General features: G+C 36.7%; 1 protein-coding gene across 1 annotated transcript in view; it reads right to left on the reverse strand.

Annotated features, from left to right (window-relative positions):
- LOC107561232 (leucine-rich repeats and immunoglobulin-like domains protein 3) overlaps positions 1 to 15434 on the reverse strand; it is a 32129-nt gene that overhangs the window by 10284 nt on the left and 6411 nt on the right. The window contains exons 4-8 of the mRNA XM_016245617.1: positions 7993 to 8127; positions 4675 to 4818; positions 3348 to 3491; positions 2464 to 2607; positions 1795 to 1938 (exon numbers count right to left, since the gene is read on the reverse strand). Coding sequence (XP_016101103.1) covers positions 1795 to 1938; positions 2464 to 2607; positions 3348 to 3491; positions 4675 to 4818; positions 7993 to 8127 — 711 coding nt within the window. The remainder of the gene's footprint in view (positions 1 to 1794; positions 1939 to 2463; positions 2608 to 3347; positions 3492 to 4674; positions 4819 to 7992; positions 8128 to 15434) is intronic.

A 15434-nucleotide genomic window follows, 5' to 3' on the forward strand; every position in this document is an offset into this window, starting at 1 on the left:
TTAAAATTCACAACCAGAAAGCACGAATCGTAAAGCTGATGCGACAGAATGTTACGCTGAAAATGAGCTTGCAGCAAAACAACCAGAACAAATCCTGATACTAACACAAACAGACACCCAAAGTCGTCGTCTTCTTCTATGGTCACATCCAGTGTTCGAACTATACCGTGGACTTTGGGGGAGCCCACTTGTTTTTGTTTTTTTTTATAAAGAGGGGGTGGGGGTCGTGTGCTTGCGCGTGCCTCAAAAGAGGGCTTACAATGACTTACAAAGATTCATACCAGCTACAAGTGTATGCACTACTTTATGCAAGCCACTATATAGGGTAAATCACTATACTGGATTTAACCTTTTATACTTTATCGACACGAATTGATAGAAACAACAAACAGCCATCTACAAATAGTCTATAAACAAAGCATCAGGCTGTCTTTGAGTTCACATGAACAACAGTTAAAGTTACTCGTCGTCAGGCTACAGAAGAATACCATAATTCCTCCGTTCAGTTAGGCCTAAGACATCGAGTATTAGAGACATAATTGCGAATAACATGCCTTACCTTAACACAAAATCGACCACAGAGTCCAACGTTTATATTTTTTCTACGAATCTTTGAGTTAACATGTACTAAACATGAGTGGAATTTGCACCGCGGCGCCCCCACACCTTGATGCTCATGACAAGAATAGCATGTATAGTTATCTTTATTGAAGTGAATTAGGTTTAAATCGCCGTCATGCATGAATGAATTATATTTTTGCAATTTTACACATAATAATCCACGATGATCGCATTACACAAAACTGAAATTGCACGTCAAAATAACAATGTCAATATTTTTTGAGACCCCCCAAAATTTCACAAATCCCGTTTTCAGGGGAGCCCATGTCTTATTAAGGGGAGCCGAGCTGCCCCATAGTTCGCACCCTGGTCACATCCCCTCTAACATCCCTGCATTTAACACATTTTACTATGATTACTGCACAGAATTCTGCTGACTTTCCTCCAAAGTTGCAAAAAATAAACTTGATTCTTCATCAATCATTTTCTAGAAAAATCAGTGCGTCTCAAATCTGATCCTCAGGATCTTTTGAGGAGCGTTTGTTTCCAGAAGCTTTACTTTCACTGTTCCTCAGCGGAGGAATGATCTTCACAAGCCTCCAGAACATCTCACATCTTCTGAGGGGCCTTTATTGCTTCAGCTCTTAATCACTGCATTATATGTTTGGAGCATTTCAGTCTCATCTCACTGAGACAGATTATTGGAGATATAGAGACTGATATGTGTCCCTGCAGCACAAAAGCAGTGTTAAGTCGCTGGGGTATATTTGTAGCAATAGCCAACAATACATTGTATGGGTCAAAATTATAGATTTTTCTTTTATGCCAAAAATCATTAGGATATTAAGATCATGTTCCATGAAGATATTTTGTAAATTTCCTACCGTAAATATATCAAACCTTAATTTTTGATTAGTAATATGCATTGCTAAGAACTCCATTTGAACAACTTTAAAGATGATTTTCTCAATATTTAGATTTTTTTGCACCCTCAGATTCTAGATTTTCAAATAGTTGTATCTCAGCCAAATATTGTCCTCTCCTAACAAACCATACATCAATGGAAAGCTTATTTATTCAGCTAGACTCATGTGATCTCAATTTTTAAAAAATTACCCTTATGACTGGGTTTTGTGCTCCAGGGTCACATTTATGGAAACTAAACAGCAAAAAAGGCTCGTTCATGTAATAAAGCTCGAAGTGACTTTGCTGTGATGCAGAAGCTCAACTCACAGCGCCTGCAGGTTGGGGAGGCCTCGAAATGCTCCGTCAGCGATGAAACTGATGCGGTTGTTTCCGATGTGGAGCTGCTCGAGGACGCCGAGTCCGACGAAACTGCTTTCCTCCAAACGGCTCAACTGGTTCCAGCTCAGATCACTGACAGACAACAACAACATTAAGTGAAGCATTCAACAATACAGCACTCAGATTCACTTTAATGAAGCAATAAGCCCCAAGAATCCATGGTTTACAGTGAATTTATAACAGCTATAACAGGTTTTAGTCACTCCGTTTCGCGTCGCGCCTAATAACACCCCTTTGCTGTTATAAATTCACTGTAAACCACAGCTTCACGGAGCTTATTGCTTTTATAAAACATACACGTAGTTAGGTTTCACAAAATAAAACAGAGCAAATAAAGTGTAATGATATTAATAAAAACAGTATTCTTCCACCAAACAATGTAGCTCCTCAGAAACAGTTTAGTCTAAATCTTAAAAATCACTTTAATTCCCAGAAACACATCCATAATGTTCGACCTCTCAAAACACTATTAGCTTCAGTCATTAGACCACTTTAGACAGGAGAACACAACACGTTTTCCTTTTCCTGCCCTGCGCTTAGGCCTGATGGGACAGAGAGGTCAGGAAGAGAGTATCTGTGAGAGTGAAGTAGACTCACAGCTCGGCGAGTTTCTGGCAGAACTCCCAGGCGTCGGGTTTGATGCGGCTGATGGTGTTGTGTGACAGATGCAGCTGCTGCAGCGTCAGGAGGCCATAGAGCCAGCCTTTGCTCACCTCCGTCAGGTTATTGTACTCCAGCTGCCTGCTCACAAACACACACACACACACGCGCACAAACACACACAGACACACAAACACGAACACACACACACACAAACACACACACAAACAGACACACACACACACACACACACACGCGCACAAACACACACAGACACACAAACACGAACACACACACACAAACACACACACAAACAGACACACACACACACACAGACACACACAGACACACACACACACACACAGACACACACAGACAGACACACGCGCGCACAAACACACACAGACACACAAGCACAAACACACACAGACACACACACAGACACACAAGCACAAACACACACAGACACACACACACAGACACACAGACAAACACAGACAGACAAACACAGACAGACACAAACAAACACACACACACAAACAAACAGACACAGACACAAACACACACAAACACAGACACACAGACACACACAAACAAACAAACACACACAGTTTGTCACCAAATTCATCATTCAGTGTTTTTATTTCAGCCTGATGACTGCATTTGACTTAACTTTGACTTAAGTTAAAAATACTAAGAAAGAAAATAATTTTTTGCAGTGCAACAGAATGCTTTGCAAAAAGACACAGAATAAATGTTTGCCTTAATTTTTTTATATTGGATTTTTTATCTTATTGGAATCGTTAAGAATCGATCAAATGAAAACGATACCCAACCCTACGTCACACACGAGGTCTGGGTTAAACCTGAGCTGTACTCACAGGACTTCCATGTTGTTCAGACCCCAGAAAGCGCCGTCCATGAGCCGTGTGACGCCGTTCCTCTGGATCTTCAGCGAGCGCAGGCCGTGAAGCCCCTGAAACGTCAGACCCTCGATGCGCCGCACACGGTTCCTGCTCAGCTCGCTGTCAAACATAAAACAACAGTCAATGATTAGTATGCGTTAGAGCTGCACAATTCATCGTTAAAAGATGAATCACCCACATGATCTCTTTTTTAAATGACAGCGATTCGTCTGTCTTTTAAACCTTTGAAAAAGTCACACCATTCAAACCTGCTTTCGTGCTGCCGCTGACACAGAGAGCAGAGTTACCATGTTTGGGTAAGAAACAGCTTCACAAACAGTCTTTTCAACTACACAGTATTATTTCTGTCTTAGTCATTTATATGTGACCCTGTACCACAAAACCAGTCATAAGGGTACTTTTTTTAAAATTGAGATTCATACATCATCTGAGTCAAGCTGAATAAATAAGCTTTCCATTGATGTATGGTTTGTTAGGAGAGGACAATATTTGGCTGAGATACAACTATTTGAAAATCTGGAATCTGAGGGTGCAAAAAAATCTAAATATTGAGAAAATCATCTTTAAATTTGTACAAATGGAGTTCTTAGCAATGCATATTACTAATCAAACATTAAGCTTTGATGTATTTACGGTATGAAATGTACAAAATATCTTCAAGGAACACGATCTTTACTTAATATCCTAATGATTTTTGGCATAAAAGAGAAATGTATAATTGTGACCCATACAATGTATTGTTGGCTATTGCTACAAATATCCCCCAGCGACTCAACACTGCTTTTGTGCTGCAGGGTCACAAATTATCACAGAAATACTGGAATGAAAGTTTATAGTTCAGATATAAATGTTGATGTCTATAGTATCAAAATAGAGCAAATCTGTTGATTACATTGTTTTGCCACTAGGTGGCGAAAAGTGACTGTTTAAAAAATGCATTTGTCATTGAATCATTCAAGAAATTCTCAAAAACGCAGATTCATTCAGTAATAAAACAAGTGAAGTATTTATGAGTGAGTCATTGAATCATTCATTCAAACCACTTTTTCATCATTTTAATATTAAAAATTAGTGTATTAAACACATAATATTAAAATGTTTTAGTAATTCATTCAAATTAATTAAACACTTTTAAATAGACTGAAAAACTAATATTTTGTTTAGTTCAGAATCGTGGGACAATCGTGATCTCTAATTGAGAAAATCTAAATCGTGATTCTCAATTTATCCAGAATCGTGCAGCTCTAGTATCGCGTGAGACGGATGTGAGCGCGACACTTACAGGTGCTGCAGGTGCGGTAGAGGAAAGATCTTGGGCGGGATGGAGCTCAGGCGGTTTTTGTTGAGTTTTAACACCAGCAGCGAGCTGGACAGGTTACTGAAGCAGCCGTGCTCCAGCGTGGAAATACGGTTATTATTCATCAACCTACAGAAACACAGCATTCAAACACAGATGCATGACATACTGAAACGTCTGCTTGACATTCACAGAAGCCGTAATCACTGATAGATCTGGCAATAAACAATAAACTCAATAAGCAATAAACAATAAACTACTTCTACTGAATCAAACAAGAGATTAAGCTAGACTAAAAAAAAAAACGAGTCTAAAATTAGCTTAAACTAGTACAAAAGGCTGTGAATTCATCTTAAAGATTCACAAACAAACTTAAAAGTTTAAAAACAAGCTAATCTAAAATGAGCTTAAACTAGTCTAAAGAAGCATAAACTAATCTTTTAAAAAGTTCAATCTAATAGTGAAGCTTAAAAAGCTTAAACTAGTTCAACAGAGCTTAAATATACAAAAAAGTTTATTAACAAATTAATTTAAAAGAGCTTAAACTTGTCAAAAAGAACAAACGAGTCAAAAACAGCTTAAACTAGTCTAAAATTTATTTAAAATAGTCTAAAAGAGCTTAAAATAGTCTAATGCAGCATAAACTAGTCTAACGGAGCATAAACTAGACTAATGGAGCATAAACTAGTCTAAAAGAACTTAAACTAGTCTGAAAGAGCTTAAACTAGTCTGAAAGAGCCTGAAAGAGCTTAAACTAGCATAAACTAGTCTAAAAGAACTTAAACTAGTCTGAAAGAGCTTAAACTAGTCTGAAAGAGCTTAAACTAGACTAATGGAGCATAAACTAGTCAAACAGGGCATAGACTTGTTTAAAATTAGCTTAAACTAGTCTAAAAGAGCTTAAACTAGTCTTTAAAAAGCTTAAACTAGTTCAACAGAGCTTAAATATACAAAAAAGTTTATTAACAAATTAATTTAAAAGAGCTTAAACTTGTCAAAAAGAACAAACTAGTCAAAAACAGCTTAAACTAGTCTAAAATTTATTTAAAATAGTCTAAAAGAGTTTAAAATAGTCAAAAAAGGGCATAGGCTAGTCTAAAATTAGCTTAAAATAGTCTAATGCAGCATAAACTAGTCTAACGGAGCATAAACTAGACTAATGGAGCATAAACTAGTCAAACAGGGCATAGACTAGTCTCAAATTAGCTTAAACTAGTCTAAAAGATCTTAAACTAGTCTAAAAGAGCACAAACTAATCTAAAATTATCTTAAACTAGTCTAACTGATCATAAACTAGTGTAACGGTGCATAAACTAGTCTGAAAGAGCTTAAACTAGTCAAACAGGGCATAGACTTGTTTAAAATTAGCTTAAACTAGTCTAAAAGAGCTTAAACTAGTCTTTAAAAAGCTTAAACTAGTTCAACAGAGCTTAAATATACAAAAAAGTTTATTAACAAATTAATTTAAAAGAGCTTAAACTTGTCAAAAAGAACAAACTAGTCAAAAACAGCTTAAACTAGTCTAAAATTTATTTAAAATAGTCTAAAAGAGCTTAAAATAGTCTAATGCAGCATAAACTAGTCTAACGGAGCATAAACTAGACTAATGGAGCATAAACTAGTCTAAAAGAACTTAAACTAGTCTGAAAGAGCTTAAACTAGTCTGAAAGAGCCTGAAAGAGCTTAAACTAGTCTGAAAGAGCTTAAACTAGACTAATGGAGCATAAACTAGTCAAACAGGGCATAGACTAGTCTCAAATTATCTTAAACTAGTCTAAAAGAGCTTAAACTAGTCTAAAAGAGCACAAACTAATCTAAAATTATCTTAAACTAGTCTAACTGATCATAAACTAGTGTAACGGTGCATAAACTAGTCTGAAAGAGCTTAAACTCGACTAATGGAGCATAAACTAGTCAAACAGGGCATAGACTAGTCTCAAATTAGCTTAAACTAGTCTAACAGAGCTTAAACTAGTCTAATGGAGCATAAACTAGTCTAACGGAGCATAAACTAGTCTAATGGAGCATAAACTAGTCAAACAGGGCATAGACTAGTCTAAAATTAGCTTAAACTAGTCTAAAAGATCTTAAACTAGTCTAAAAGAGCACAAACTAATCTAAAATTATCTTAAACTAGTCTAACCGATCATAAACTAGTGTAACGGTGCATAAACTAGTCAAACAGGGCATAGACTAGTCTCAAATTAGCTTAAATTAGTCTAACGGAGCATAAACTAGTCTGAAAGAGCTTAAACTACTCTGAAAGAGCTTAAACTAGTCAAACAGGGCATAGACTAGTCTAAAATTAGCTTAAACTAGTCTAAAAGAGCTTAAACTAGTCTAAAAGAGCACAAATTAATCTAAAATGACCTTAAACTAGTCTAACGGAGCATAAACTAGTCTAAAAGAGCTTAAACTAGTCAAACAGGGCATAGACTAGTCTAAAATTAGCTTAAACTAGTCTAAAAGAGCTTAAACTAGTCTAAAAGAGCACAAATTAATCTAAAATGACCTTAAACTAGTCTAACGGAGCATAAACTAGTCTAAAAGAGCTTAAACTAGTCTAAAAGAGCACAAATTAATCTAAAATGACCTTAAACTAGTCTAACGGAGCATAAACTAGTCTAAAAGAGCTTAAACTAGTCTAAAAGAGCACAAACTAATCTAAAATTATCTTAAACTAGTCTAACCGATCATAAACTAGTGTAACGGTGCATAAACTAGTCTGAAAGAGCTTAAACTAGACTAATGGAGCATAAACTAGTCAAACAGGGCATAGACTAGTCTCAAATTAGTCTAACGGAGCATAAACTAGTCTGTAAGAGCTTAAACTAGTCTGAAAGAGCTTAAACTAGTCAAACAGGGCATAGACTAGTCTCAAATTAGTCTAACGGAGCATAAACTAGTCTGTAAGAGCTTAAACTAGTCTGAAAGAGCTTAAACTAGTCAAACAGGGCATAGACTAGTCTCAAATTAGTCTAACGGAGCATAAACTAGTCTGTAAGAGCTTAAACTAGTCTGAAAGAGCTTAAACTAGTCAAACAGGGCATAGACTAGTCTAAAATTAGCTTAAACTAGTCTAAAAGATCTTAAACTAGTCTAAAAGAGCACAAACTAATCTAAAATTATCTTAAACTAGTCTAACCGATCATAAACTAGTCTAACCGATCATAAACTAGTCTAAAAGAGCTTAAACTAGTGTGAAAGCTCACTGTGAGCACTGAGGAGAGCCACAGTGAGCTGATGCGAGACTCCTGGCGGTTTCTGGAAAGCAGGTCAGTTGAGAACAGAAGAAGGACTCACAGGTTTTTCAGAGGAAGAGGAGGAAAAGCCCCGGCGCGAACCTCCATAATATTGTTGTTGCTAAGGTCCAGCGTCTCCAGGGCGACCAGCGAACTGAGCTGCTCTGCAGAGATCCTCGAGATCCTGTTGTTTGCTCTGAAAACACAAGCAGAGGCATTTCAGAAAGCAGATTTCAGCGCACAGGCGAAGAGCGTCGCTGCACGCCTCACAACAGCTCAAAACAGCCGTTGGGTTCAGAAGTGTGTTATTTGGTTTATAAGGTAATTACTAACAAGGTATTTAAACAAAAAATACCCCTGTCAATTACACAGATGATGAAGCCCATTCCCTCAGTGAAAGCGCCGCTGACGAGCCCAGCAATTTCCCGAGCTGCACGCCTCCCAAATTGCAGTGCAGGAGCTGCTTGTGTTAGAAACACAGAGCCGCCTTTGTGTGTCGGACGCGCTGAAAACATTCCCTGGAATTGCAGGTCTAAACCTTCAGACAGTCACACACACTCGGTTTCAGTTTATACGGCTGAAATTGAGCGTAACTCAACATAAACACGGGACTGACGTCATAAGAGAGGACAAATGACGATACGGCACATACATGTGATATAAAACGCTCAAGAAGAAGCTTCATTAATTATTCATTAAAGTACTTTTTCAAGATACAGTAACTTACAAATATATATGTACATACATATATATACATACACACACACATACATATATATACAGTGGGTACGGAAAGTATTCAGACCCCCTTAAATTTTTCACTCTTTGTTATATTGCAGCCATTTGCTAAAATCATTTAAGTTAATTTTTTTTTCCTCATTAATGTACACACAGCACCCCATATTGACAGAAAAACACAGAATTGTTGACATTTTTGCAGATTTATTAAAAAAGAAAAACTGAAATATCACATGGTCCTAAGTATTCAGACCCTTTGCTCAGTATTTAGTAGAAGAACCCTTTTGATCTAATACAGCCATGAGTCTTTTTGGGAAAGAGGCAACAAGTTTTTCACACCTGCAACATTTATTGAGATGCACCTGTATACATATATATATAAACAAAGAGCTTAAACTAGTCTAAAGGACCATAAACTAGTCTAAAGGAGCTTGAACTACAGTCTAAAATGACCTAAATCTAGCCTAAAGGAGCTTAAACTAGTCTAAAGGACCATGAACTAGTCTGAAATTAGTTTAAACTAGTCTAATGGAGCATAAACTTGTGTAAAAGAACTTAAACTTGTCTAACGGAGCATAAACTAGTCTAACAGAGCATAAACTAATGTAAAATGAGCTTAAACTAGACTAATGGCGCATAAACTAGTCTAAAAGAGCTTAAACTACTCTGAAAACTTGAATAGAAGCAACATGAAGACTGTATATTTTAAATAATTTTTTTAATGCCATCTTTTAATTATTTGATTATTCACTACATTTTATAATTTTTTAATAAAATTAATTTAATTATAAAATTAGTAAATATAGCCATGCAACATTACAGTAAAATTTGTGCTAATAATTTTTAATAGGCCTAAGCTGTTACAAAATATATTATATGTTATTATAAATTATAATTCTTAATATATTATTAATATATTATAAGCTTTAATTTAACTAAACTTAATTTTTACATGAACACACACACATATATATATTTCTGCCTTGACCTGAAGATGAGAAACATATATACAGTATATATATATATGTGTGTGTGTGTGTGTGTGTGTGTGTTTCTCATCTTCAGCTCAAGGCAGAAATCTGAACCTCTAATATTCCTCGTTCTCGTTTATGAAAAGCCCATGGTGAAAACAAACACCTTTCAAAAAAATCAAGGCATTAAATGGTTGTGTTGAGCGGCACACAGAGGCATGATGGGAAGTTTGTGCTTTTGTGAAGTGAAGGAGGAATGAGTCAAAGGTGTTGAGAGAGCGAGACAGATAAGACGCGGGACGTGCCGGAGCAGATCCTCTGGAGAGACAGACGTGTGAATGCAGCATCCGACGCAAAACAAGGAAGTCGAGCAGCTCATTTATGAACAATCAGAGTCTCTGACCATAAAAACTTTTTTTTTTTAATTTAAAAAAATTTAGGGTTGTCCCTCAGATTGAAAAAACAAGCAACAAAGACGTGTTTGCATGAGGTCTCAATTCTAGTTCCTGTTTATTACCTCAGCGTAATTCCTCATGAACAGCCATAAAATAACCAGACACACACTCTCTGTGTGTCTTCAACATCTGCTGAGAGTGTGAGTGTGTGTGTGTGTGTGTGTGTGTGAGTGTGTGTGTGTTTGTGTGTGTGTTTTATCTCTCCCTCCTCCTTTGTTCAGACAAACAAGCAGCTCATTGTGTCTTTCTGCCGCACACCTCAAATTTGTTCAACCAATATTCGGCAAATAAGGTTGTTACACTCTGTTGGTTTAATCAGAGTCTAAAGGGAATAGGGTATTTTTAGCGCCGCAAGCTCAACGATAAACACGCGTGAGCGTTATATATATGACACGTTATATAAAAAATGCTCACGGTGAGATTATTTCCACATAAAGCAGATTGTAAAAGCAACGAATGTTTGGCACGTCACTGCATTATGAGAGTTACTAGACGCAGACATTTTCCATACCGCCAGTGTGTGTGTGTGTGTCTGTGTGTGTGTGTGTGTGTGCGCATGTGTGTTTCTGGCAGATGAGACTAAAGGGAAAGAAGTGAAGTTGGCTCGTTATGAGAGTTACTAGACGCAGACATTTTCCATACCGCCAGTGTGTGTGTGTGTGTCTGTGTGTGTGTGTGTGTGTGTGTGTGTGCGCGCATGTGTGTTTCTGGCAGATGAGACTAAAGGGAAAGAAGTGAAGTTGGCTCTGAGATGAGCAGAGAAGGTCTGAAACACATTAACTTCAACTCAATTTCAACATATTTTCCTCATGCTGTAAAGATCCTGCTGCAGATCGTTAATGAGCGAACCAACCAAATCATTTCACATCAGCACTTAATACAGCTGCAAATTCAATGGAAAATGTTTGGATTTTCAATAACCGTGTGCTCATGACTATTTTCAGATAATCAAATCAATTAAGTATTTTACAATTATTAAATTTACATTTATAAAAGCAGAATCACTGAATCCAGCCATAAAAATAGAATTTACAGCATAACAATGAATGTTATGGAATTTGGCAAGTAGGGCCGTGCAATTAATCAAATCGTGGTATAAAACATTTCAAAGGGCCCTATAATCTTTCAATTAAAATGGAAAATGCAAAATACGGGTGAGAAAATAAAACAAGCACTAAAAATGTAATTTGTTATACTTATATATTTTTTATTGTATTATTGTATTTATTATTTATTGTATAAGTTAGACATGCTTTTTGAGTGCTAAAATTAATTTTAACCATTAAAATGGAATCCAGAAAAATGTTTATGGAAAAAAATTAAATGGAAATCCAGAGGAATGAAAACGGAATTTGGGAAGAAGAAAAAAAAAACAGATTTCATAGAATGCTTTTATCCAAAGAGATGCTTCTCATTTTCTCTTTTTGTTTGGATCTAGATTAATATAAACCAACAAACTCATAACGAATGAATTAGTCTTACATTTAATATCACACTAGAGCTAAAAACAGTAAAACTAACAAGCATATCTGACTCTAATATGATTGGACGAGCGACACTGAAGTCACCATCTCTACTTGTTTGGGATGTGTTATCATGCATATTTTTGTTGTTCTCAAGTGTAAATAAAACAGTACTACCTGCTGATAAACATTTAAATATCAACCATATAGAGGGATCTTATCGTTTGCGATATACCGGTAAAAATTCTCCCCACGATAAGAATTAGTCTTCCTGCGATAATAACGATAAAGTCTAGTTGTTGACATATTTCTGTGTGCGACATCGCGGAAGGCGGACGTGAAATTGAGAAGGAGTTTATCGCTAAATGAGGAGCTCCTTCTACAATCTGGAACTGGTTTGGTTAGGGCTGTACAGTGCACAAAATAATCTGTCTGAATAAGTGTAGTACAGTAGCACGTGTGCGATACAGTTTGCATGTGTATGAGCCTGTTTACAAACCAACAAAGATATAATTTATTGACAAGCTTTTTCTCCAAAATAACATAGTCGAGTGTTTGAAATAACTTCTTTTTGTGACCAGATGTGGTTTCATATTACAGAATGATAGTATTATATACAGTGATAAAGGCTATGTCGATTAGCATTGCATTATAAATATACTTTCCTTATAAAAAATACCCAAGATTGCTTGAAGAACACAGATAAACCATATATGTTGTGCAATCGTATGTTTCAAGTTTCATCAGTTAAAATTTCTCTATCTCCGTTGCGTGTTTTATTCAGCAATAACTGGATGCCTTTGTCCATATTAGTGATTTTATGGAGCGTGGTCAGTGATATTACTTCTGCGATGCATATGTGGAGTTTCTGCGCGAGGGCGCCCTCTAGCTTCCAGTATATGAATTAAACAGTCATTACATTACGTGTGTACTCAGTAACGCTCACAACACCCAATTTTGGGTAAAAATAGGAAAGACAATACTTATCTCTAAAGAAACAGGATTCAATGAATTATCGTCTTTGATATCATTATCACACTAAATACCAGAAATATCATATTTTTATGCCCATATCGCCCATCCCTACTACCACAGTATAAATGCAGTTGACACAGTTCTACTGTTGCATACGAGAGCGAGAGCGAGAGTGAGAGCGAGAGAGAGAGAGAGAGAGAGAGCGAGCTGTACGGGGGTCTGGGGTATCGTATAGCTCCTGCCTCTTATTCAAACAGTCTCTCAGACTGAGCGTCTCTCGTCTTTGACCCTTCAGCCCACCAAAAACAAACGGCATCAGCTCCACAGCTGGGAGTAATTCACTTGCCATCACCTCAATTAATTCAGCCATTTCACAGGAATTTGTGGCCTTGAACAATTTAAGAGCCATATGAAGCCACTGCTAAAGAGTAATTAGCTGGAAAATTTGCCCGGCGGATTGAAGGACTGAACTTTGATAATGCCTGTGTTACACCGTTTGCTGCATGTCCTGAAATACTGCATCATTTTTCAATCAGCAAGCAACCCCCCAGAACACCCTAGCAACCGCATAGCAACCTAGAAACCAATGAGAACACTCTAGCAACTGCAGAGCAACACCCTGACAACCACTCATCCATTTATCCATCTATGTAGCCAACTAACCAAACAACCAACTATATATGCAACTATACATATATTGAACCGTCTATTCAACTATCCAAACATCTATCAATTATCTATCTATTAGGGGTGTAACGATACACGTATTTGTATTGAACAGTACGGTACAAGGATTTCGGTTCGGTACGCATTACAGACCGAACGCTTCGATTCGTTGGACTAATCCCATTACATTTGGAAAATAAAACAGCTGGGCTGCGTCGAAAGACGATGATCTTGTGTCGACGATAGCCAGAGATATTGTCAAAAACATAAATTGTTGCCAATATTAAGATATTTGGCATTTCCAATTAATGTAGGCCTGTTACATTCTTATTTTTATTAGGCCTATTATTATTATTATGAAGTAAATTTTATTATTAAATTAAAACTACAATTAATTTGCCCCACAATAATTACCAAATAACTGACGTGCTGCGAGCATAACAAAATATTAGGCTATTTACTCCTCAACTAAAATAAAAAAAAATAAAAATTTTAAAACAGTGCTATTATACAATGATTTATAGGCCTACAATTAAAATATTAACACTGCAGTAATCAATAAAAATTCAAATTTTTTTCACCATGTAATATTAGAAATATTAAAGGAATAAATTTAAACAGTTAGCTATATACTTTTAGCGATCTATCTATCTATCCATTCATCTATATTTATCCATCCATCCGTCTGTCCGTCCGTCTATTTATCTATCTACCTATCTATCTATTTATCTATCTGCCTGTCTGTCTATTTATCTATCTGTCTGTCTGTCTGTCTATTTATCTATCTTTCTGTCTGTCTGTCTGTCTATTTATCTATCTGTCTGTCTGTCTGTCTGTCTATCTATCTGTCTGTCTGGCCGGCTCTCTGTCTATCTATCTATCTGTCTGTCTGTCTGTCTGTCTATCTATCTTTCTGTTTATCTGTCTATCTATCTGTCTGTCTATCTGTCTGTCTGTCTATCTATCTATCTATTTTTCTGTTTATCTGTCTGTCTGTCTATCTATCTATCTATCTATCTGTCTATCTATCTATCTTTCTGTTTATCTGTCTATCTATCTATCTATCTGTCTGTCTGTCTGTCAGGCTTGCCGCGATAGACGGTGCTGACGGTGATACCGTTGTTAAGCCTCAACACTGGTTACGTCACTTGCCCACCGACCCCCACCATCGTTTTTTTTTTTATAGTAATAAAAATCATTTAGTTCAGTAAAAGAACAGACTTTGTGTCATTTATTTATTTTAATTGTTAAGCCTCAACACTGGTTACGTCACTTGCCCACCGACCCCCACCATCGTTTTTTTTTTATAGTAATAAAAATCATTTAGTTCAGTAAAAGAACAGACTTTGTGTCATTTATTTATTTTATTTGACATCAAGGTGTATGCCGTGCCTCCAAGCTTTCTTACTCGTTTTGCTAATAAACGTTCTACGTTTCTTATTTATTTGGTTATATTTTATACATGCTTACTAATTTCCAGTTTTGTATAGCCTACCTATTTAAACTTTATGCAAGTTATTTGTTATTTTATATGAGGCATAGCCTGCCCTATAGCATGGTGTATTTTTATTCGTTTTGTTAATAAAAGTTCTATGTTTTATATATAGGCTAAAGTGAGTTTGACGTTGTATTTTGTTGTTGCATTCAAGCAATTGACACCGAATTGCCGCTAATTCGAAAGTGAAAGTAAAATGCGCACAGCGCTTTTAAGCTATTTAAAAGCGAAGGAAAGCGAGGAAAAGAGGGAACGCCCCCGCGGTGATACTGGTATTATCGGTGTTGTCACACGCCGATTAACTGGTGGGAAAATTTCCTCACCGTCACAACCTTACTATCTATTCAACTACTCATCTATCCATCCATCGATCCATCTATCTGTCTATCCGTCTATCAATCTTGAGTCTTGACCCTCAAACTTTAAACTATTTTACATTTTCAGACCAGATTTTGACAAGCCAGCAATAAAACTGGTCCAATGTCATTCTGAACACGAGACTCAACAAAAACTAAAGCGCTCTGGATGTTAAAAGAGTCTCGTAGTTTGTGAGCGGCGCTACGGTCGGACGTATCTGGATGGTGTTGTATTTAACACAGAGCGCTCAAACTCAGATAACACTACACACAGGCGCCGTCACAGACAACAGACCAACCAAACGCTGCCAAACTGTGCTCGGAGTCCAAGAGGAAATACCACACACACACACACACTCACACACACACACACACTCACACACA

Source organism: Sinocyclocheilus grahami, unplaced genomic scaffold (genome assembly GCF_001515645.1).
Source record: "Sinocyclocheilus grahami isolate Dianchi unplaced genomic scaffold, SAMN03320097.WGS_v1.1 scaffold761.1, whole genome shotgun sequence".
NCBI lineage: Eukaryota > Metazoa > Chordata > Actinopteri > Cypriniformes > Cyprinidae > Sinocyclocheilus > Sinocyclocheilus grahami.